General features: G+C 40.5%; 2 protein-coding genes across 2 annotated transcripts; one reads left to right on the top strand and one right to left on the bottom strand.

Moving 5' to 3' along the window:
- Positions 1 to 415: 415 nt before the first annotated feature.
- LOC149285369 (nicolin-1-like) lies at positions 416 to 4,127 on the bottom strand. Its single transcript, XM_089495446.1, has 6 exons — positions 3,993 to 4,127; positions 3,688 to 3,873; positions 3,025 to 3,138; positions 2,749 to 2,820; positions 1,898 to 2,002; positions 416 to 457 (listed from the first exon to the last, which is right to left on the bottom strand). Exons 1-6 carry the CDS (start codon positions 4,122 to 4,124, stop codon positions 416 to 418), a joined length of 651 nt encoding a protein of 216 aa, XP_089351572.1. The 5' UTR covers positions 4,125 to 4,127.
- Positions 4,128 to 10,490: 6,363 nt separating this feature from the next.
- LOC149285368 (acylamino-acid-releasing enzyme-like) lies at positions 10,491 to 20,900 on the top strand. Its single transcript, XM_089495328.1, has 22 exons — positions 10,491 to 10,535; positions 11,455 to 11,584; positions 12,365 to 12,491; positions 12,783 to 12,873; positions 13,228 to 13,303; positions 13,725 to 13,864; positions 14,111 to 14,248; positions 14,339 to 14,430; positions 14,518 to 14,558; positions 14,676 to 14,797; positions 15,007 to 15,067; positions 15,340 to 15,437; positions 15,520 to 15,574; positions 15,833 to 15,921; positions 16,000 to 16,138; positions 16,634 to 16,717; positions 16,833 to 16,913; positions 16,998 to 17,086; positions 18,030 to 18,220; positions 18,306 to 18,408; positions 18,984 to 19,090; positions 20,795 to 20,900. Exons 1-22 carry the CDS (start codon positions 10,491 to 10,493, stop codon positions 20,898 to 20,900), a joined length of 2,205 nt encoding a protein of 734 aa, XP_089351454.1.
- Positions 20,901 to 22,263: the final 1,363 nt, after the last annotated feature.

Below are 22,263 nucleotides of genomic sequence, written 5' to 3'. Positions count from 1 at the left end.
ACCACATAGGACTCTTCAGGGATATTATACCAAGAAGAGACCTAGATTGTCTCAAAAGCTTGCAATCCATTATACGTCAGCCAATGAAGGGATCCTCGTGACCAAAGCGATCCCATTGAAATTAACGAGAGAACTTGGACTGTTACATGAGCCAGCACCAGAGATGGCTGGCAGGGAGTATAGCACGCATGCGCTTTGGTTACATTGATCATGTCCAAACAAACCGTAGACCCAGATCTAAATATATAAAAAACCCAATTTTATTCTGTGTTTTTAAAACAGATCGTTTGTAGCAACTCAGACGTTTATTGTGAAAGAAAACAGCTTTTCCTCCTGTTTCCTTCTGGCAGACCCTTGAAGCTGATCCCAAGAACATCTCTGCCCTCCAGGTACCCGCAAAGAAAAGTCCATTCTGTTAGGTGTATGAAAGAAGGTTAATTTCATAACACCCATCTACCTGGAAAAAAAAAAAAATCCATAGATTTTTTTTACAGAATTATATAAATATCAATCTACATTGAATATTTTCTATACATTTTCTATACTATTTTAGATATAGCACATGGAATGCTAAATGCTTACATGATATATATTTTTTACTTAGAGATGTCAAATACCTATTCACATGGCCCATCATGTGTTTATTATATTATTATTAATATTATTCTGATATGCAATATTCTGCGTGCTTTTGGTATTGAGGACTGGAGTTTGCACGAAGACAAAGTGTGTTCTTCGCACTCAAAACACTGAGTAAGGGAAAGAAACGCTAAAATAAAACATTAAGTGGCATTTGTCTTCTTTCTTTTTTTAATACTTTAAATCAGGGGTGATCAAAATCTGCTGGGGCCCTGTGCGACACTGTTTAAAGGGCCACTTGACATATTTAAAGGGACATGAAAGGGACCATAGAAAAAAAGAGGGGGGGGGGCATCATGCAAAACAAGATTTTGTTCCAACAAAGCTGCATGAAACTAATAAAAACTAATTAAATGTCCACACATAACTAGGTAACAATCAGACAAGACAGTACATGATGGATCCACTGACACTGCTTGTGTACCTGTGTTGCTTAATCCACATACATGTATACACAGACATGCTTGAAAGCCACAAACTCCTACATTCATAAAGAGACATCCCCATAAATACACACACACACACACACACACACACGCACATATATATCATTCTATTCACTAAAGGGGGAGCTGGCAGAAGAGTTTTGTCTCAACATCCCACTTTATTGCTCATTATGAAGGTCCAACACTGGCAGGTTTGTCCAGAAGAAGGCAGAGTTGGCCGTGTACATACAATACATAATCCAAGGAGACTCAGAAGGAATCTAGTGGATTTAAATATGCATTATATAGACCAGGAGAGATCTTCCTGCAGAAGAAGCTCACTGGGGTTGCATCTTCATAATGCATATTAAAGTCAATGTGCTGAAACCGCATCTCTCCTTCCAACTCTCCCTTTTAGTTAATAATCCCCACTGACGTCCATAAAAACAGATCCAACCTTCCCGTAACTGCAGCTTCCTGACACAGTAGTTCTGAGCCACACTCAGCAGAAAGCCATGCAGCTTCCACTCTTACGGGCTGCAACAGGACAGGACTCTAATTCTGCTATTACTGACCATGCCCCAGAAATGGAGTCTGTCTGTGTCCCTCCCCAAATACCCCTGCGGCAGGAGCGGAGCCCTGTGCACCCCACGTCACAACACACATTGCACTGCAGCAAGTGAGCTCCTTGCCTTCTTGGTGATCAGCTTCAAATATAAGACAACTGATAACTTGAAGATGTGTGAATTACATACTATACGCCAAGTTGATGAAGGACAGCAACAGATTTTAATCATGGCGCACTTCTTCATCTTGGCCAAACTTTTACTCACATCAAATCTACCGATGCTCGCTGTGCTCTGATTGGCCTTCATCACTTCCGTCAGAGCCCACATTTGTTGCACTTCGCTGGATACTTTGCCAGGTTCTGGAAGTCTCTGTAGAATAAAGGCATTAAATCTGAATAAACATATATAGTGTGATTGCACACAATGATGGTAAAGGAATCAACGGTCCAAACATTCGAGAAGATCCAACCTAGATTAGGTTCATATTCATATTTATCATTTGCTAAATGAACCTATTGTTCGTGTTGAGTCCATCAAATACAATCTTTTCACTCTTAGAGAAAACCTGAGTTCACAGTAAATTCATTATAATTACCTGTTTGGAGAACTATAAAACTTTATACATTGACCTCAGCAAGTTCTGAGGAACCATACCAAGTTATGATCCTATGATGGAAAGGTAAGTGAAGACCTGGGCAGATAATTTAGAAGCTTCCACCAGATAATTATGCCTCTTGGGCCCACCTTTATTTTGGAAACAATAATAATACTATACACCATATGCCTGTGCTCACCAGCAGAGAAAAGTCCTGAGGGGCAGTTGGGTCACTGCCCAGGATCAGGTCTAGGTCAGCTCCCCATCCTAAAAACCTCACCGGACTTCCTGATACTCTAGATCAGCGGTTCCCAGCCCAGTCCCCCGATTTTGAATCTTTCTACTGGCATTGAATGTAGTAATTACTAAATCCTGCCCCACTAATGTGCCTTAAGGACTGGGTTGGGAACCACTGCTCTAGGTTAACGCTCTTACAGATGATAAGCAGCAGACATTGTGATTACTTTGTACCTTGCCCATTCCTGCAGACCTAGATGAATATTTACAGCAGTTATCTCACCTTGTGCAGGTTTTGGAGTTGCTCCTTAGGAGGCAGTTGAGACAACAGCCTGGAAAACTCTTTCTGTGGACTCTGCAATTCAGAAAACACATTTATGTGTTTAAGGCCCTTCTTCAGAGCCTAACTTGGTCACCCCATTGTAAGCCCGCCATGGCCCTCTAAACCCTTATCAGTTTGTTACACATATTTAAAATGCACAGCCCCACAAAATAGATTTATAAATACATGAATTCTTAGCAATAAATGTGTCTATGCTTCATCCCATGAACTCCGTACCTGCCTTCCTGGGGGATTTATCTGCAAGTCTTCCACAGTGAAATTTAGCCAGACAGGGGACGGCTGCCGTAAGATCAGACGAATGGTTGAGACATTATCCGTGTTGCACAGCATCTAAATAAAAACGTCATCTATGTGTTAAACACTCATTCATTCAGGATTTTCCCATAGAATAGCTGGTTGCCCAGAACCCTTAAATGTTCATAAAAAAGTTAACTAAAAATTGCTAATTATTAAAATGCATGCTTATATCCAAAGGCTTGATAAAGGCGTCAAGTTAGCCGCAACATTACACTATTTTTTTGTTTGTGTCAGTGAATTAGCTCATTATTTTCTCAAAACACCAGAGAATGGCAGTGATTTTGTGCAAACTTGTTTTGCCATTTTTTTTACAGTATCCATACTACAGGAGCAGTCCAGGGTACCATAGCAAGATGACAATTAGGGGTGTTATACGGGGCCAAACTATTTCTTCATGCAGGGCTGGCTCGCTGGGACTGGACATTCATAACACTTAGTGAAGCTGAAGAACGATTTCTCCTGAGAACTCCATGTTCTGCAAATAGACCCCATAGTGTTCTCTAGCTCCTTAGCTTGTAACATCAAACTCTTGTTGGCAACATCACTGCTTCCGTCTCCAATCCCATGTGATCTAGTAATTACCTGGCTCTTATGTAGAGACACATAGTCTTGGGATCCCTCTTCCATGTGAGGGTTGGGCATCAGACACAAGTTCTTGATGCATGTACACCATACTGCCTTGTTTCCTCGTGCCTCGGAGGGTCTCCTCTGCTGTATTCTTACAGTCATAAATGCTGTGTAATAATTCTTAAAAGTGATTTCTTGCAGCTGAAAGATATTCCACGGAACAAATGATATCAGACTATATCTACTTTTGGATGTAAATTCTTTGTCTTATAATATTATTTATTAAACAAAAGCAGGAATTGCAGGGATGGTGAACTTACGTCAACAGTCTGAGATTTAGGGAACGTGACATCGATGACGTATACGCCAGGACTGGCCTGCTCCGTCTTCACATCTCCTACCTGTAGAGGAACCGGGGCTTTGATAGTACAGGGAACAGACTCCAAAGCCATGCCAAGCTTCTGAAAATTTAATAACAGCAGACACTATAATAAGATCATATAGTTTTTATTTTATGAACGATCATCATCCTTAAGAAAAGATAATAATTTATTTAGTTGCCTATGTACAGATTGCCGATCTGGTTGGGGAAATCCAACGGACAGACTGTATCCTTCCTCGGCCACTGTCCTAACAGTTTGGTTGTCAATTGGCTGTGCAATGGTCTTTTTTGTGACCTCGGTCTAATGTGAAGTTAAGGTCAAGTAATGTGTGTGATGTAATTATTATTTATTGTTTTATATAGCGCCATCAAATTCCGTAGCGCTGTATAATGGGTGGACAGGACATAACAAGTAGTATGTAACATAACAAATTGACTAACAGGGACAACAGGTAATATTACGTTGCTGCCAAATAATGCAGACGAGCATAACATCACGCCTCCACACACCAATTACGCCAACCACACAATCCCAACAGCATTGGGGAGTCAATTTTGTTTCATTTTCTTGGTGCAAACAAAAATACCAACACACCAGTATTCTACCAGCAACCCATTATAAAATACCCACGGCCTTACATGCCAAATTATAGCATGACCATTATTATGTACTAATTGTTTTATTATTTTTTCTCTTATATGTACTAACAGATTTAAATATATAATATTGATCTGTTTAATTCTATTGTAGAACAATATTTTAAAATATATAGAATAAATAAGCGATAAAGAGATCCATAGATTAGATAGAGGCAGACTTACCTGCAAGAGATGACCTTATATTTTATGTTCTATTGGCATCACTCCCTTAACAGACAAAAAAAAGCCTTTCTCCAGTCGAATATAAGCTTTGAATGCTATCCCGTGCCTGCTAGGCAAGCCTCATTCATCCGACCTCAACAAATATGGCTACAACGACTCAGCATACCTAGATTCCCTTCATTTCTATGGAGATGAAAGCCACAAGAGCAAAATGAAGTCATGTGACGGTTTTGAGTCCTAAACACAAGAGACACAATATTGCCAGTTCTGCAGCGACCACCAGCGTCTATATAACTCTTGAAAAAGATCCCAATGTGACAGGTTACTCTGTTACTTAAAGAGCTTTTGTAAGTTGAACATAAAATATTGAAATATATTCTCCGACAGCTGGGAAGGATTTCTGATATTATCTTGAAGAGGTGGAAATCCAAGCAGTCCACTGAAACTGGATATTAAGTCATTCTACCCATTTTAGGACATTACTCAGTAAAGTTACGCGTTCATACTAATTGCTCAGGGCAGTTACTACAAATTCCTCATCATCTATCATCTTCTCCTTCTCTACCAATAGACTGCGTTTATTGTCAATTCTGTCTTTATCCGTTTTAATTTGTTAAATATGTGGGTAGCTAAGGCATTATTAAAGCCCCTTGGAGGAAATGTCCACTGTACTAGACAGCCTTTAAACGGAGCTCCGGACAGAGGCGCAAAAGCCAAATCACCACTCATGGACAGCTTTTTTCATACTTGCCAACTGTTCTGATTTTGCCGGGACTTTCACGGTTTGTGATGCAAAATGTTGTCCCTGCAAGTATATGTGTCTTTCACCTCTCTTCACCGAACTGCAGAATCTCAGTGCAGCTTGTGCAAGACAAGCTTTGCTGAGTCTCCATGGCACAGTGAAGCTGTATCTGAAATGTGAAAGAATGAGCACCTTCTTTCTCCTGGCCAGGCCTTCCAAGGTGTTTCTTCAAAGGGGCAGAGCCTCCACGAACACCCTCTTCCTCCTTTCTGACGAGCAGAGGTGGTACCAGGGAGAAGAGGACAGAAGAAAGAAGTCAGAAGGCAAGAGAAATTGAGCTGCAGGAATGGGGATAGGGGCTTGGAATTGGTTGGCAGAGAAGGTAGGGAGACATTGAGAGAGTGTTTGAAAGAGATGAGCGAGAGTGTAACAGGGCGTGAGACATCATGAGAGAGTGTGAAACATGAATATAACTGAGTGAGGGTGAGAGTGTGAGATAGTACAAGTGAGTGTGTGAAAGAGCATGAATAGGAATGAGTGAAAGTGTGAGTGAAAAAGAAACAAAACGCAAATTAAAAGGTTACATAGTTACATATATATAGTTACATAGTTCATAAGGTTGAAAAAAGACCTAAGTCCATCAAGTTCAACGCTTCTACCTAACCTTCCTATTCTTGATCCAAAAGAAGGCAAAAAAAACCTTATTAAGCTAATTCGAATTCTGCCATCAGGGGAAAAAAAATCCTTCTTGACTCCAAGAGGCAATCGGATTTCTCCTTGGATCAAGAAGCTCTAAAATATTAATGTTATTCTATTTATAGCCCTTGAGGTTGAGGATGATGGTGGGAGTTATGCTTTACCATCGTCAATGTCTGGCTTGCTATATAATGATAGGAGTTATACTTTACCACCATCTGTGTCTGTCTCAACATATAGTGATGGGAGGTATAGTGTACCACCATCAGTACCTGGCTCAGTATATTGTAATGAGAGTTATGCTGTACCACTGTCTGATTCTGTCTAAATATATAATGATTGGAGTTGTGTTTTACCACTGTCAGGCTCAGTATATATTGATGTGAGTTATACTGTACCAACTTTAGGCTCAGTATATAATGATATGCCTCTTTCCAAGACTGCTTCCAGATCAGAAGGGGGTAACTATATAACCCACAGGAACATACTGTAGAGCCAAGTTTGGGCTCTATCGCTAATATTACCCATATGAGAGCGTGAATACCATAAGGGAAAGTTATATACTGTTATTTCTTTATTTGCGCCACCTATTTGTGTTTGTTTATTGGACACATTTATTTGTTTTTGATTTGCAAGCACATATTGTTTTTGTATCCATAAGTGTATGTGAGCATGAATGTCTATAAGTGTGAGTTAACATGAATCTGTATGTGAAAGCATTTGTATGTACAATCATGAGTGTGTAGGTGTATGCTAGCATACATGTTTGTGAGCGCAGATGTGTCTGCGTTGGGTTTGTGTGTGAGCATTAATTTGTATATATAGGTGGTGTGAGAGGGAATGTGAGTGTTAGAATGAGTGTGTACATGTGTGTAAGTGAGTATGAGTAAGTGTAAGCATATGTATCTGTGTTAGCATGTTTAAATGTGTGTGTTTTACATATGTGTGCCAGAGTGTATGTTGCAAGGGGCAAAGAAGGCAAGCTGTTTGGGCCAATTATGGCAGAAACAAGCTGTTTGGCAGTGATGACTCATACTGTTTGGGGGTTAGATGGCACAGACCAACTTTTTGGGGGCATATATAGCACTCACAAGTTGTTTGGCAAAGGTGGCACCGTGGGACATGTTACTTGGTGAATTTGGGGTGTCCTGGGGCAATTGTCAAATTTGGGGTCTCTGTGGTTTCTGTTACGCCCATGCATGCGTGTGCAGCGTCACTGTTACTCAGAATGCTGCTGAATACAAACAACCCTTGAGAAATGTCTACTTACTGTTGCTTCTGTAATGTTTGCTCTGCTATTTTGGATGTGACAGTAAATTTAAACCCTCAAATGAGAAATAAAGGAGAGAAGTTTATTTCAAAGGAGGAGAAATGTTAGAACAAGAGGTCATTATGTAAAAATAAAAGCTCAAAACTTTGGATGTAATGTAAGGAAGTTTTACTTTACCGACGGATGGTAGATGAACCGAACCACTTCCATTCAGAAGCAGCAGAGGTTAATACAGCGAGGGAATTGAAATGTTGTGCAAGATAGAAGGGGTTAACCTACAATCTTGGGCTTTGGTCAGCTGCATCTCTTGCCTAATCCTTGTTAAATCTCTGGCATGAGAATGTGACACCATTACTCTAAGAGTTAAAGGGACGTCTTTGCATACACCGTGGTCTACTGCCAGTTTGCGCATTAAGCCACATCCCATTTGTTCTTAAGTCAGTAAAACAGACTTCAGGATTTACAAGGATCTCCAGAATCTGCTTGATAACTTGCATCTTCCCACCCTCTACTATTTACATCATGACAGCTGCAAAAGTAAGTACCCCTTTTTAACAGGGGGTGAACTAGATTACTATGCAAAAAAGTGAAGCAACTGGTGGGGGTCATTCTAGATCGTGGGTAGGAGTAATAACAGTGCAGTTAGAACTTTGGGTGCTCTCTGGCAAAGAACATGTTAACCAAAGCAGATGCTTATTGATGACTCTGCTATTTTGATGTCTATTTTGGTTGTTCGTGTTCACAACAGTCAGCTGATCCAAATGACTTAAAATATGTTTCTCAAAGAGCGACTCAACAAAATAGTTGCACAACATAAGTCCCAGGCAAACTAAATGGTGTTATTTTTCAGACACTGTGAAAATGTTATTCCTAGCTTACAGTGGCCTGATTTTCTGTTCCACCTGGAGCACTTGTGAAAAGTGAGGGCTATAGTGACATTATCAATTGAACCATGTTTCCCCTGCAAGTGCATGATAGTTGGAATACCTAAAATTGTTCTAGCAGTGTAATGATATGTATAAAAGCACACCTGGGAAGTCTCTGGGTTTGACTTGGAGTCCTGTTTATCGGGATTATTTTCTTCCTGGCTATGCTCACACCAGCGGCTCTCTGGGGCTCGCCCCGTTCATGTGTATGTCAGTCCATTGGGAGCCCCCAACACCAGCTTCTCCAACTTTCCCTTGGCCCAGGTATACCTTCTACTAGGAGATACGAACACAGAAATGGTCGGTGTAGAATGTAGGGAGACATTGAGAGTGAGTAAGAGTGTAAGACAGCGTGAGTGAATGTGAGTATTCTTACATTACATTACAAGTGGGGGCGGTGGTGCCAATATATGATCTGCTCCGGGTGCCAAATACTCTATGTACACCCCTGAGGCCACATTAGTGTGAATGAGGTGAAGCAGAAACAAGTTGTTTCATGCCTGGATGTGGCAGCACTATAATCGAGGAACTGTTTTCTGTAGCAGGGCTGTTGAACTTTTTTGACAGTTTCTTGGCAGGATTTGGAATTCTAGGAATTAACCATTAACTTAATAAGAGACCTCTGATGAAAGCTTGTGTGACTCTACATCTTTTTCTGTGTTGGCCCAATGAAAGGTATCAATTTTGACTAAAAACGGAATCTTCTCTTGGTCCAATACAGCATAATTTCTCTTTTTTAATTAACTAATGAATACAGTATTTCTCTATTTTAATACAGTGTGTTCTGTGATCTTTTTGTAACTTGGATAGTGCCAGGTCATCCTCTCCATCGTGTTGTGCATCTTCTGTGTTAAGTGCCAGGTCATGATGTCAGATCCTGGTGCTCTTCCTTAAAAGGTTTCACCGTTCAGAGAAGAGATTCTATGAAGGTCTTTGCCAGCTAGTTTAAAATAAATGGTATGGTTACAAGGGAAATCTCTGATCTCACCAATCAGCCTGTTCAGCAATTGCCCATTTACCTCTACCGTGGTGGCACTTTAAGCTGTCCTTTTATAACGTTCAGTGTAGAAGCTGAAACGTAGTTGTGGAGATAAGATGATGACATTGGAGGACGGAACCAGAGATGGCTGATTGGCCCAGATTGGGAACAAGCATAATCTGGTACTGCTGGAGGAGGAAACTCATAAACAAGCTAAATCAGAAGATGGAATCAAAGTCACAGGAATAAGCCAGGTCTGGTGCAGGAACCAGGGCCGGCCTTTGGGGTGTGCGACCGCACAGGGCGCCACACTCCACGGGGCGCCGCCGCGGGGTCCGAAGCCGCCGCGGGGTCCGAAGCCACCGCCCCCTCTGCACCTAAATTAAAACATCGGGGTATTTTTTGTTTTGTTTTTTTTTAACTTTATTTAACATCCTCCATGTTAAATACAGTTTTTTTTTACTTTATTTAACATGGAGGATGTTAAATAAAGTTAAAACAAAGAAAAAAACCCCAATGTTTTCATTAATGTCCCGGGCAGGGGCGCCGAGCTTGTGAAGTTTTCAGCAACCGCTCGGCGCCCCTCACTCTCCGTGACTCCATCGCGGTGCCGCGTTTTATGCTGAGCGCCAGAATATTCCGGCGCTCAGCTGTGAAGCGCGCACCACGGGAAGACGGACGCCTCCCGCTCCAACCGCTGGACTCAACAAGGTAAGTAAGGGGAAGGGGCAGAGGGGGGGGTCAGTGAGAAGGGGCAGAGGTGGTAGATAGTGATACAGGGGGATAGATAGTGAGAAAGGGGAGTTTTGTTACAAGTTTTTATTCCTTTCTTTTTTTGGGATATGGGGGGGGGGCACCAGAGGAGTAGTCTGCACAGGGCACCAGAACACCTAAGGCCGGCTCTGCAAGGAACATGCCGGATCTACACATCAAGCTACACCAATAAAGAGCAAGGTTCAACTGAAGGCTCAGAGTTTAAATAGGAAACAAAATGGCAGGATATGTGGTCAACAGAAGATCAAGCTGGTGAATCTGAAAAAGAAGCTGTAAGGAACATGATATGAGTACACGAGGAAGGCCTTGAATTGGGTCATTGAGGGATCCTCCTGCCACCATGGAAAAGAGTTCTGACATGAAATAAATACCCTGCAGATGCACAGCTGGTATAGTAATCATTGATCAGGCTTCAATACCAATGGCACAGGCCGCTTGTGGCCAGTAATGTACTTTCCTTGGATACTGTCCCCAGCCATCCCTGTTGTGACCCAAGAGGGGAACCTACTTCATGATTTTGTGGCAGAGGAACCCCATCCACCTGTTAATCTAGGACCAAATATGTCACTGCTTGTGGCTGGGTCCTAAAATTTAGTCCTGAACTCAGCTGCTAGGGAAGAATTTGGTGAAAGGATGTGAAGGCAGTCCATGGGGTATATCTATCTCTCCACCATTACTGACCTTGTTCTTTTCAACTTTGATCTATCACATGCCTAAAAAAACATTTTGTCTTGGTTACACTGTTCACAATACATTGAAGTCATATGATCATAGGTCCGCTATGTCCAGAGCCCTTGTACTATGGTAGGAATTTGAGAGTTGTTCTAAACTCCCATAGGGTTGCGGGAGAGGGCCTTGTTTGGCCCATACCAAAGGAAATTGGTAGATCTTAGTGGTCCTGCATATCTATGTGCAACATAATATGGGTTTCTTTGAAATAATATTTCCAGTTATGGTTATGTACTTACATCAATTATGTAAAAGTCTGTGGTTTGTTTAAATATTTAACCTATTATTGTCCATATAATGATGGTTAGATGGCTTTGATTGGTTTGATTTCTTTGTTCTGTATTATTCAATTGCACGCATTTTCCTGCTATTTATGAATACTGCTGTGAAATGATCCTCTGTAACCCCCAGGGATTGATACAATTGTTTCTGCACATTTTCATCCCATATTATTCTTTTCAGTTCATCAGAAAGCCTGAGGAAATTGCCTCTCTGTACCGGGGCCTCAGCCAGTTCCCATCACTTTCCAGTGTTACCATCGGACCAGATGTCACCACACAGTACGGAGGCAGAAGCACCAATGTCTACACTGGTAAGGAAGATATAACGGCTGTGCCTATGACATATACCTCTCCTATTTACTATCTTTTTTTTCCATCTACATCTCCAAGTTTTTTCCTAACTGCAGCATCCTGTTTAATTCTTTACTTCACTCTCATAGACTAGAGATGGGGCCCTCCTGAAAACTCACTTGCCCACCACAGACACAGGCTGCAGCTCCCATGTTTAATCAGGTTCCAGGTCTCATTCTGGCATCTGACTTGGGACTGGTCCACCAAATCATAGAACATAATCTTCCCCACACTGCCCAGCTTTAAACATTCTCTTTCGCACTTATCTCTTAAAATTAGCTCCCTACTACAACTTCTAAATTGTTTTACCACTAATATTCCTGAAGAACAGCTGCTCTCACTGGGAATATGCCATAATTTACTTAAGTTTACATGGTTGACTGGCTGGCATCATATTAAGAGAATGAGTGATTTCATGGTCTAGCGTTCTAAGCATAGTTGGGCAAACTGGGTATGTTTCTGCTGTGTTGTTAATTGGCCTTGCACTGTTAATATAGATGGCTGGGTTGGCTGATATACTCTTCAGGCTTACTTGACCTGCCTTGCACTATTACCCTGTTTGAATAGTTAGCCTTGACATGTGAAAATGCCTGGTTGGTAGTGTTTACATTGAAGTACATTAGATGGATTCTAATTGGGTACAAATTTAGGAGATTGAAATATCTTAAAAGGCCTCCAACAAAACGTAAATAAATTATTATTGTCACCAACCATCTCACCGTTTTGCTTTTTTTTTTTAGAGTGGTCACAAAGAGATTTAGACCGAAATGAGCAAATTAAGTTTTGCCGGCAGTACATCATCTTCCACGATAACAACACTGTCATGTATTCTGGTGCTTGTGGGCATGGCTGTGAGGTTAATGGCGAGTAAGTAAGGGGATGCATAAAATTGTAGCGCAAGAGGGAGGATAATGAGATATTGAATATTGGATAAATTGAGCACTGGTGTCTCACAGAGAGAATATGAGATTCATAAGGGAAACTTTCCCAAAGGGATGCAATTCTGTGAAGTAGGCACAAAGATCATATAGTAGAGCTATCATAATATATTGAGTATGGCATATTCCTTTTTTAAACAGATTGGTAGTGTAGCCTTGTTTTGGATAGTATATTGTTTAGTGTGATTGGTTCTACTAATATACTGAACATTTTCCACAGGATTCGCAGCAGAGAGTCTCCCTCTGGAGCACTGAAAGCTGTCCTGCGAGAGACCAAGAATGAGAAAAGAGAGAACTCCCAGTTCTTGGAGGTAAGAGACGCAGATACGTTGGGTCTTGTAATTAGTAAAAGGAGGTCTTAACTTGATAAACACATAATATTGAGCTAGACTCAAGAGACTCAAAGTGGGAGACTCAAATTTGCATAATTATGTTGCAGTTTAGGATCACCCAAAGGATGCTGTTTGAAGTTCCTTTACCCTTACGGTGATCTGTATAGTTATTTCTATAACTAGTAGGGAACATATTCTCCTTTTTTTTACTTTGTTATCTTTGCAAAAAAACAGACACTTAATTCTTTTACTGGATTTTTCATGGAAATTCGTAGTGGAATTCCTGCCTGTTAAAGGAGTTTAATGATTTTCATGATTTGTTTCTCCGCTCAGGTATGGGAGAAGAATCGCAAAGTGAAGAGCATCAACCTGACAGTTCTGGATAAACACTCGAAAGTGTATGAGGATGGTGAGGGAGGACAGTGTACCATGTGCTTAATTCATTTGGCTTTGATACCCAGCCACAGGAATGTCTCTGTCAGTGGAATTAACAAGGGGTTAACAGTTCTTTCAGATTGTTAACCACATCTTGGTTATATGCATATATTATGTGTATTAATCTTACATCCATCAACAGATTAGTTTTCTCTAATGTTATCTGTGGTGTGACAAAGAGACTCACAAACTGAGTATGCTCTTGTTTGTCTGTCCGTCTGCAGTCTGTGTCCTTTCTTTAACATGTGGGATATACGGTATATAGATATTTTTGGAAAAATTACCCTTTTTGTTCCCTGAGATAACTGTGTAGACAATCTTCCTTCTGCCTTGGAGCAGTCCATGATCATGTCCTGTGTCTGATAAATGCATCTGTGTCCCCTTTACCTCTCCAGAGCAGTTTGGATGTCTGTCCTGGTCACACTCAGAGTCTCACCTCTTGTACATTGCTGAGAAGAAGCGGCCCAAAGCAGAGTCCTACTTTCAGACAGGAACATCTAAGGAAGAAGATGGTGCAGTTGGCAAACCCATCAAGGTGAGAGAGAATTAAAGGACCCATATAGCTGGCTAAATCTGTCATATGTAGGCCAAACATTCTTCCACACCATGGAGGGTCCATCCCCGATCAAGAGCAACAAAATAATCTGACATTTTTTATTAAAACATCTTTTTAGATTCAATGAGAAGATAGATCCAGTCAGTTCTTCATTCATTGTTCATTTATGAAGGTTTATCTGAATTACCAAGGTATTAAATGCTATCTATTTGCCACACTATGCAGGGTGAACAGTTTGTGCTTCATGAGGACTGGGGGGAAGGACTTGTGAATAAAAGCGTTCCAGCTTTGTGTGTCCTGGATATAGAGAGTGGGAACATTTCTGTACTGGAAGGAATACCAGAAAATATATCACCAGGACAGGTGAGCTGTGGTTTGAGTACTTCTTTGCCCTTTTATGTATTGTTTATTTCTGTCTTTTTCATGTCTTATCACTCAGTGTCTTCCTCATAGGCGTTCTGGTCCCCAGATGACACTGGTGTTGTATTCATTGGGTGGTGGCACAGCCCTTTCCGACTTGGCCTCAAATATTGTCTTAATAGGAGGTTAGAAGGGCTACAATGAGGAACCTTGAATGTACTCGCCAAGCCGGTTACTGGTTATCATACTAACTCCAGTCTCTCTGTTCGTAGATCTGCTCTGTTTTTCGTGGACCTGACAGGGGGAAAATGTGGTGAGTAGCTTCTGTTCAGCTTCTAACAACTTACTTTCATATTGCATCTCTTCCCACTCTACTATTTTTATCATTTGCATTCGCCTATTTTTTTTCCTTTGTGTGCACCCTTTGCAGAGACGCTCTCCACGGACACAGCTTCTGTTTTCTCTCCCAGACTGAGCCCAGACAAGTGCCGCATTGTATATCTAAAGTGTGAAGTGTTTGGTCCTCACCGGCAGTGCTGCCAACTCATAATGGTCAGTGTCCTGTCCCTTCATATTTAGACACTTCTGTGTCAATTAAGGTTACCCGACTGCATTTATTTTCAAAGGCATAGGTACTCTAGAAATATCTCAATAAAGATAATTTGTTTACCAATTATAGTTATTTTTTACTTTTGTATCATTTTGGAGCTATTTCACAGTAACATATATTGTTCAGTTTATTTATCTTTAATTATTTACAGTATGATTGGTACACCAAAGTGACGTCAACTGTGGTGGATATTGTACCTCGAAGCACTGATGGTGAGTACATATATTGAAAAAGTTAATTATAACTGAATCAAAGAATGCTGTGTTTTATACAATGTCCAATATTTTATTTCTCCTCTCCATTTTGGAGTTTTGCATTGTCATTACTCTCTTGTAGTACCGTAGCATTGCATTTAGCATTCTATTTCTGTCTATTTCTCAAGCTCATATATTTGTCAGTTGGCTCCACATTACAATTAGTCAGTGTTCCTGACATTAACTAATGGTGAACCTAATCATGTCCTCATTATTTGGTCTAATCTCAGGGCAGTTTGCTGGTATCTACACGTCCTTACTGGCATCCTTCTGCTGGTCTGCAGACAGTCAGCGAGTGGTCTTGGATACGGTGCTGCGCAGTAAGCAGGTTAGACACCAAAGCCCATAGTGATAGTGGGAGGTCTGGAGCTTATGTTCCCATCTAACCACATTTTTTATTTTCTTTGTAGTGTATATTTGTTGTTGACGTAATTACCACAAAGGTAACGCATCTAGTGTCCAAAGGTAAGACAGCCAAAGTGGTATAGTGGATAGGATAACTAGTATAAGAAAGGACACTGTCCAAAAATATGCCGATACTACCCAAAAGGGATATTGAATGGCAGAAACAGTTTGAGGGGTGATACCCTCCTTTGCAATTTGAAAAAGCCAATTCCCATTTTCAAGTCTGTTCTCTTTCACACACACTCATTTCCCTACCAACCAACCTGATATTTGCCCTTTTTATCATTTCTATCTTACATAGTAACCTTTTTCCCACAGGTACTCCATTGGGTAGCTGGAAGCTAATGGCCATTGACAGAGACCTCATTGTTGTCACTTTTTCATCTCCATGCTGCCCTCCTACTCTGGTGAGATTTGCAGAGTTCTTTATAATGTGACATGTCCATATTCATTATGTCTAACTAATAGCTGAATCTCTTTGTCAGAAAGTAGGTTTCCTACCTCCTAGTGGAAGAGAAGAAGAAATGACGTGGGTGTCCTTGGAAGAGGAGAATCCTATCCTGGACATTGAATGGAACTTAAAAATCCATCATCCTCCTCAAGAGCAGGAAAACCTTAAGTACCGTAAGTTACCATGAGTCATTTTACCATGGTGCTTCTCTTGAACAGATTGTAACTCCCTAAATTTGGTAAGAAGTACATCACGAGATTGGACGTGATTATGTAACCATAAAAACCTTAAGGCAGTCCACACCAAAAATCTACATGTAACACCACCGTATGTTAGAGTAAGTAGAGTAGGGGCTTCTAATGAGTCCTTGGGTGCCATAATCACATCACACCTTTTAATGTTTAAACTCACTGGGTTTTTTCACTAAAGGGGTGTTGGCAGGAGAGTTTGCAAGGGAGTTGTGTTTTTAACTCTCTCAAATTACTATTCATCATGAACAGCCAATACTATTGGGACAGGTCCACATTAGGCGCTGAACATCTGGGCATGTGCTTTTAGTATCAAGAGAACTGCTTATATCACTTGAAGACAAGAGGTGAATTGCATAGTTTAAGGTGTACGATAGACTTTTTACTTATCCGTTATTGTATTTTTTTTATTTCTTTCAGCTGGCATTGATTTTGAATCAATTTTTCTTAAGCCACAGAATATACCTGTTGAGCACAAGATTCCTCTAGTTGTATACCCACATGGTTTGTTCTTTTTTTTGTTTGTTTTTCGTTTTAATTAAAAGAACATACTTATGTTCCTTAGTAATTTATTATCCTTCATTTCATCTGCCTGAATCATTATGTCTCCCTTTTATAGGGGGTCCGCATTCTGCTTTTGTCATTGAGTGGATGCTTTACCCAGCTGTGATGTGTAAAATGGGATTAGCTGTGCTGTTAGGTGAGTTTCAGTGTTCTTCAGGAGTTCCAGTTATCTCATAAAAAAACAAGCATTTCTCGCTGAATCTCTTTATTTGTTCTATAGTTAACTATAGGGGATCCATTGGATTTGGACAGGATAGCATCCTCTCTCTGCCAAAGAACATCGGAGGGCAAGATGTGAAAGATGTCCAGGTAAAACACAACATATTTTATTGATGAAATGAACTTGGTAAGCGAAAACCACTCGGTGCCCTCTTTCTCCTTCCGCTTTAAAAAAAAAACAAAACCCAAAAAAACGCTTGGGGCAATTGCCCCACTCTGCTCCGTGGTAAGGCTGGCCCTGTCTTCTATAGAGCCTATAGCAGATTTAATAGCAGTGGAGTCGTCGCTACACACACACACTGCACGTACACACATATATATATATATATATATATATATATATATATATATATATACATTATATATATATATATATATATATACACATTATATATATATATATATATATACACATTATATATATATATATATATATACAAATATTTGCAAAACATTTATAAATTACTACAATTCTTTATTTCCAGCAATCTCTGTGAGGTATGCAACCAACTCTATCTGCTTTAGACATCCCATTTTTAATATATAATATCTACCTAAGGAATTTCCCCAGCGCCTAGATTGCACCCAGAGGACTTTCACAGATTGCATCCACTGGACTTACTTCAGCACCCAGGTTGCACCCACAGGGAGCTTTAACTTCCAAAGAGGTTTGTGCTATTTGCAGGACAGAACTCCATTGCAGCTCCTACATTGCCTCCACGCATGGCAATCACAAGGTGGCAATCCAGGTAAGGCAGGTGGTGTTCATGCTCAGCCCACTTCTGACACCGTTACCACCGTTACCACCTCTTGCCACCCCCCTAAAACAGGTGCCCCATATGAGACAACAGAAAGGTTGAGGGGGTCTGAATATATAATAGTTAATATGCCACTGCAGTTAGGTTAATGGTATTGAGATTGACGTGAAACATAATTCACTAGTAACTCGTTGGACCTGTCAGATATTTGCTGGATGTTAATTCCTCCTTATGCTCACACACCTTTTCACTATTTCACTATTTCACTCTCACAGTTGTCGGTGGAACAAGTTCTGCAGGAAGAGCCTCTAGACTCAGAGAAGATTGTATTATATGGAGGGTCACATGGTGGATTCTTGTCTTTGCATTTGATTGGGCAGTACCCAGGTTTCTATAAAGCCTGTGTTACTCGGAATCCAGTCACCAGTATACCACCTTTGTTTGGATCATCTGATATACCTGACTGGTAAGACTGTTCTTTTCATGGCTGAGTCTTTCCCAGACTTTATTTGTCAATAAAGTGTCTTAACAGTCATCTTTCTCTTCTCCAGGGGTCTTGTGGAAACTGGCCTTTCCTACTCTTACCAGGCAGCTCCTGATGCTGCTCAGTGGGGCGACATGTTAAGTAAATCCCCCATCAGATTTGTGCCTCAGGTACTTCTTATTTCCAACTTCCATCGAAGAGCGCTGTCAGCAAAAACAACATAAATAGAGGGGTACTCAGCATACTAAAATAGAAACATGACAGCCTAGAAAAGTATGCAGATATATGAAAACTGAAACAACAAAACTTTGCATGTAGCATGATGTCAAGAGTGGAACTTACCATAGAAGCTTACCATAGATGATTTCCTCCTTAGCTTTTTCCAATTTATGTCTACCTCTAGTAGGCAAAACTTCCACACACAGACCAGTGTCCATGACTAGGTATCAGGACAGAGGTTAGGTTACTATATACAAGTGATTGTCAGGATTGATGAAATCCATAAGGTAAGCTACAGAAAGGAAAAGTTCAAGGTCCAATCACAAGCCAAATATCGGGGCCCTTGTAAACAAGCCAAAGTTAAAAAGTAAAAATCAAAGCACAAGTAAGCTGAAAGATCCATCCCAAATGCACCAAAACTAACATGCTAGGGTAGCTTTCTATTTTGACTACTAGCAGACTAACCCATTATCACTAAACTACAATCCAGACTACACTGTATTTCTTATTTGGATTCTATCCTCAGGTGAGGACTCCAGTACTCCTAATGCTTGGGCAGGAAGACAGACGCGTCCCAAACAAACAAGGTCTGGAGTATTACAGAGCACTGAGAGCCCATGGTGTTCCAGCACGGTGAGTGTTATACACATTTTTCTAATGTACTAAATGTACTGCATATTGGGGAAATTTGCAAGATATTCAAATTACTGTTTAGAGCGGTATCATGCATGTCCCATCAGTCTCAGACAATTATTGGTTCATTGGTTTATTTGCTGGGCATGTCCATGGCATCTGTGGTATATAATAGACTTGTGCATGAGGCTCAAAATCATTTCAGATAAATTTTTCATTTTGTTTTTGGCTCATACGTTTTCGGCCAATGAAATGTAATTTATTCCCCAACAAAATTTGTTGCCCAAAAATAAGTCATTGCTCACTGCCCTCTCCCCCCAGTCCTGTCGGTGCCCCTGCCCTTCACCCCCTAGTCCTTTCTCTACCTGTTCCGCACAGCCGTCTCTGCCCTCGTTGCCCTGTTTGTGCCCTTGCCCTCTCCTCCTGCCTTGTATCTGCCCCCCTACCTACTCACACATTTTATCCAGACACTGTCTTGTCACGGCTGTTCACGCTGTGCAAGTGCTGAGAAGAAATTGACAGGAGAGATGGAAGGTAAGGGGGTATGTGTGTGAGAGAGTGTGACGAGAAACTGACAGGTGAGTGGAAGGGAGCGCGTGCCTGTAATAGAAGCTGCTCTAAATTATAATAAAATCCTTGCTTGACATAAATTAATGCACATCTTTCCTTAAAGGCACTGAAAGGGTTGTCATTTGCATATTTGTAATGCTCGAGAGGTAGTTTTTATAAGGTGCATTAGTTTGATTACATTTGTTCCCCAGCCTATAAAGTGTGTGTTTGGCTCCAATACCCATAATATGAAAATATGTGCCTACCTGGCGGCAAAGTGTCCCTGGAATTTTTTTTTTTATAAACCAACTTGGTCCATACAGTTTGCCTGTTTTATCTGCTGTAAAGGCCCTTGGTCTTGTTTTAGATTCAGAGCCTATTTCATGCATGTTTACATTCCCTCACTGTTATCACTTCAAAGTATCCACTACCTTCTCAGTAAAGTAAATCTCCCTAACATTAAGTAAAACTTCCTTATATTAAATACCATATTTGCCCCAATATAAGATGATCCCCCCCAAAAAAATTTGAATATTAATGTAGGAAACAAAATTAAAAACCTGAATATAAGACTACCCAATAGAAAAAAAAGTTTTACTAGTAAATATTAATTCACATGTGAACTATTTTTCCATATTTAATAAAAACTATGATTGAGAAAATGCATTTCTTGTTTTTATTTTCTTTTATTTGCCAACCTGCCCCCCCCAGTTATACACATCTGCCCCACGGCCTGCTAATCTGCCCCCCAGATATACCTTATACTCCTTGTCCCCCGTGCTCCAGACTCCCTGGTGTCTAGTTGGGGCATCTGGTGAACGTCAGACAACCTCCGCTGCTGCCTGGCACTTCCGCTGGGGCTTCTGTCTGAGCACCGAAAGGTCATGTCACACTGGAGCTCCGTCATAGTAGCTCCATCAGAAGTGGCAGGCGCATCGTGCAGACGCTCACCGGCTGCCAGAGAGGAGGGTTCTCCTGCAGCGCTGCGGGGGATCTGGATCTTAGTCTTATAGTGAGACCTCTATTTGGGGTTGGATTATAAAACGACCTTGAATATAAGATGAGTGGTATTTTTCAGAGCATTTGCTCCACGGCCTCATTAATCTGATTACCGGTAATTTAGCTACAATTGTTGACATTCTCACCTTTCCGTAGGTTACTGTCATATCCTGGAAACAACCATTCCTTGTCAAAGGTGGATGCAGAATCTGATAGTTTCATGAACATTGCTCTGTGGATCCTAAAATATCTGAGAGAATAATGATTCAACAACTGGTGCTGCGGACCCAAATGATCTCAGGAACAAAGTTTCCGTACTGTAAATGGAATAGTTAAAAACCTTTTTACTAGTGGCTTGCAATGAATGATCTGCAACGCATAATTGTCTCACTGCCCAATGATCAAGCTGCAGTCATGGATCTGGAGTGGGACTTTGCTAGGTTTACGTGGTGTTTATATTAAGCTTTAACCTAACTGGTTTACATTGGACTTGTGCACGAGGCCCAAAAATGTTTTTGACAATTTTTTTTATTTCAGTTTTGGCTCATTAGTTTTCAGGCAACAAATTCTGTTTCTTGCCCTTTCGGTTCGGATGCAATTCGCGAATGCTGTTTTATTTGGAAACAAAATTTTTCAAAAAACCAACACAAGGAGCAGGGAGGAGAAGGGAACAGTGTTCTGCTGTGTAGAGAAAAATGACAGGGGAATGGGAGGGCACACAGTGCCTGCAACAGAAGCTGCCCTAAATTATAATATAATTATTGCTTGTCTGTAGAAGTAAATTAATGCACAGGTTTCTTTACAGACGCTGAAAGGGTTAATTGTCATCTGCATATTATGATCCTCCCAAAATGTTTACTTTTATTTAATGTAATAAAGTTTTACTCGTAGCAGAAGCTTGAAGTGCTGAGATTTGCACTTTCATTTTGTGTAATGGTCTTACTTCATGTAGAGAACATTTAGTTTACTTAGAGGATGGTTGATATGTTTAACAGCATCCCAGCAGAAGACGCTTGAGGTCCACAGAACCCCAGAGATGTGTGTTTTTATTTAATGTAATACAGTCTTACTTAATGAAAGGAAGATTTACTTTACTGAGGGGGTGAAGGATATGTGGAACAACTGCCCAGCGGAGATAAGTTGAGGTCCACCGAACCCTTGAGATTTTTATTTTTCCTCTTCTCATCTTTGCATCTATTCTAAGTTGGTGTTTTGAGTAAGGTTTATAAAGTGAAGGTTTAGTGTTAGAGTGATCTCAGATAGGATTTACTTAATAAGCAACACCCGTTAGATTTATTGGACTCTAAATGCTTAACACAAAAATGCTAATCATGACTTGTTTAAGCCTGCCTGATGCCAGAAAATGTTATAGGGAGAGACGACTAATCAGGAAAAAAAAATGAATGAATATTAACGAAATTTAGGCTGTTTGCAATTGATTTTTGTTTGTTTTCATTGTCGAACCCAGGAAATAGGCAATTGGCGTTTAAAAAACAAGTTTGTACGAATCCAAATGCACAAGTCTAGTTTACGTGATGTTTATACTGGTGGTTATACTTAGCTTTAACCTAACTGGTTTATATGATGTTTATACCTACACTTAGCTTTAACTTAACATTTTTACA

This window comes from Sceloporus occidentalis, unplaced genomic scaffold (genome assembly GCF_023333645.1).
Source record: "Sceloporus occidentalis isolate IW3139 unplaced genomic scaffold, rSceOcc1.0.p SCAF_79, whole genome shotgun sequence".
NCBI lineage: Eukaryota > Metazoa > Chordata > Lepidosauria > Squamata > Phrynosomatidae > Sceloporus > Sceloporus occidentalis.
The sequence above is the reverse complement of the archived record's forward strand: the minus strand, read 5'-3'. Positions and strand labels throughout refer to the sequence as shown.

Coding starts and splice junctions, on each gene's coding strand:
- LOC149285369 (XM_089495446.1), bottom strand. CDS start 4,124: ATGGCTTTGGAGTCTGTTCCCTGTACTATCAAAGCCCCGGTTCCTCTA. Junction 3,139..3,687: donor TGTCTCTACATAAGAGCCAG/GTAATTACTAGA, acceptor GTTTTTATTTAG/ATGCTGTGCAACACGGATAA. Junction 458..1,897: donor CGAGCATCGGTAGATTTGAT/GTGAGTAAAAGT, acceptor TTTTTTTTCCAG/GTAGATGGGTGTTATGAAAT.
- LOC149285368 (XM_089495328.1), top strand. CDS start 10,491: ATGTGGTCAACAGAAGATCAAGCTGGTGAATCTGAAAAAGAAGCT. Junction 12,874..13,227: donor AGAACTCCCAGTTCTTGGAG/GTAAGAGACGCA, acceptor TTCTCCGCTCAG/GTATGGGAGAAGAATCGCAA. Junction 15,068..15,339: donor TGTACCTCGAAGCACTGATG/GTGAGTACATAT, acceptor GTCTAATCTCAG/GGCAGTTTGCTGGTATCTAC.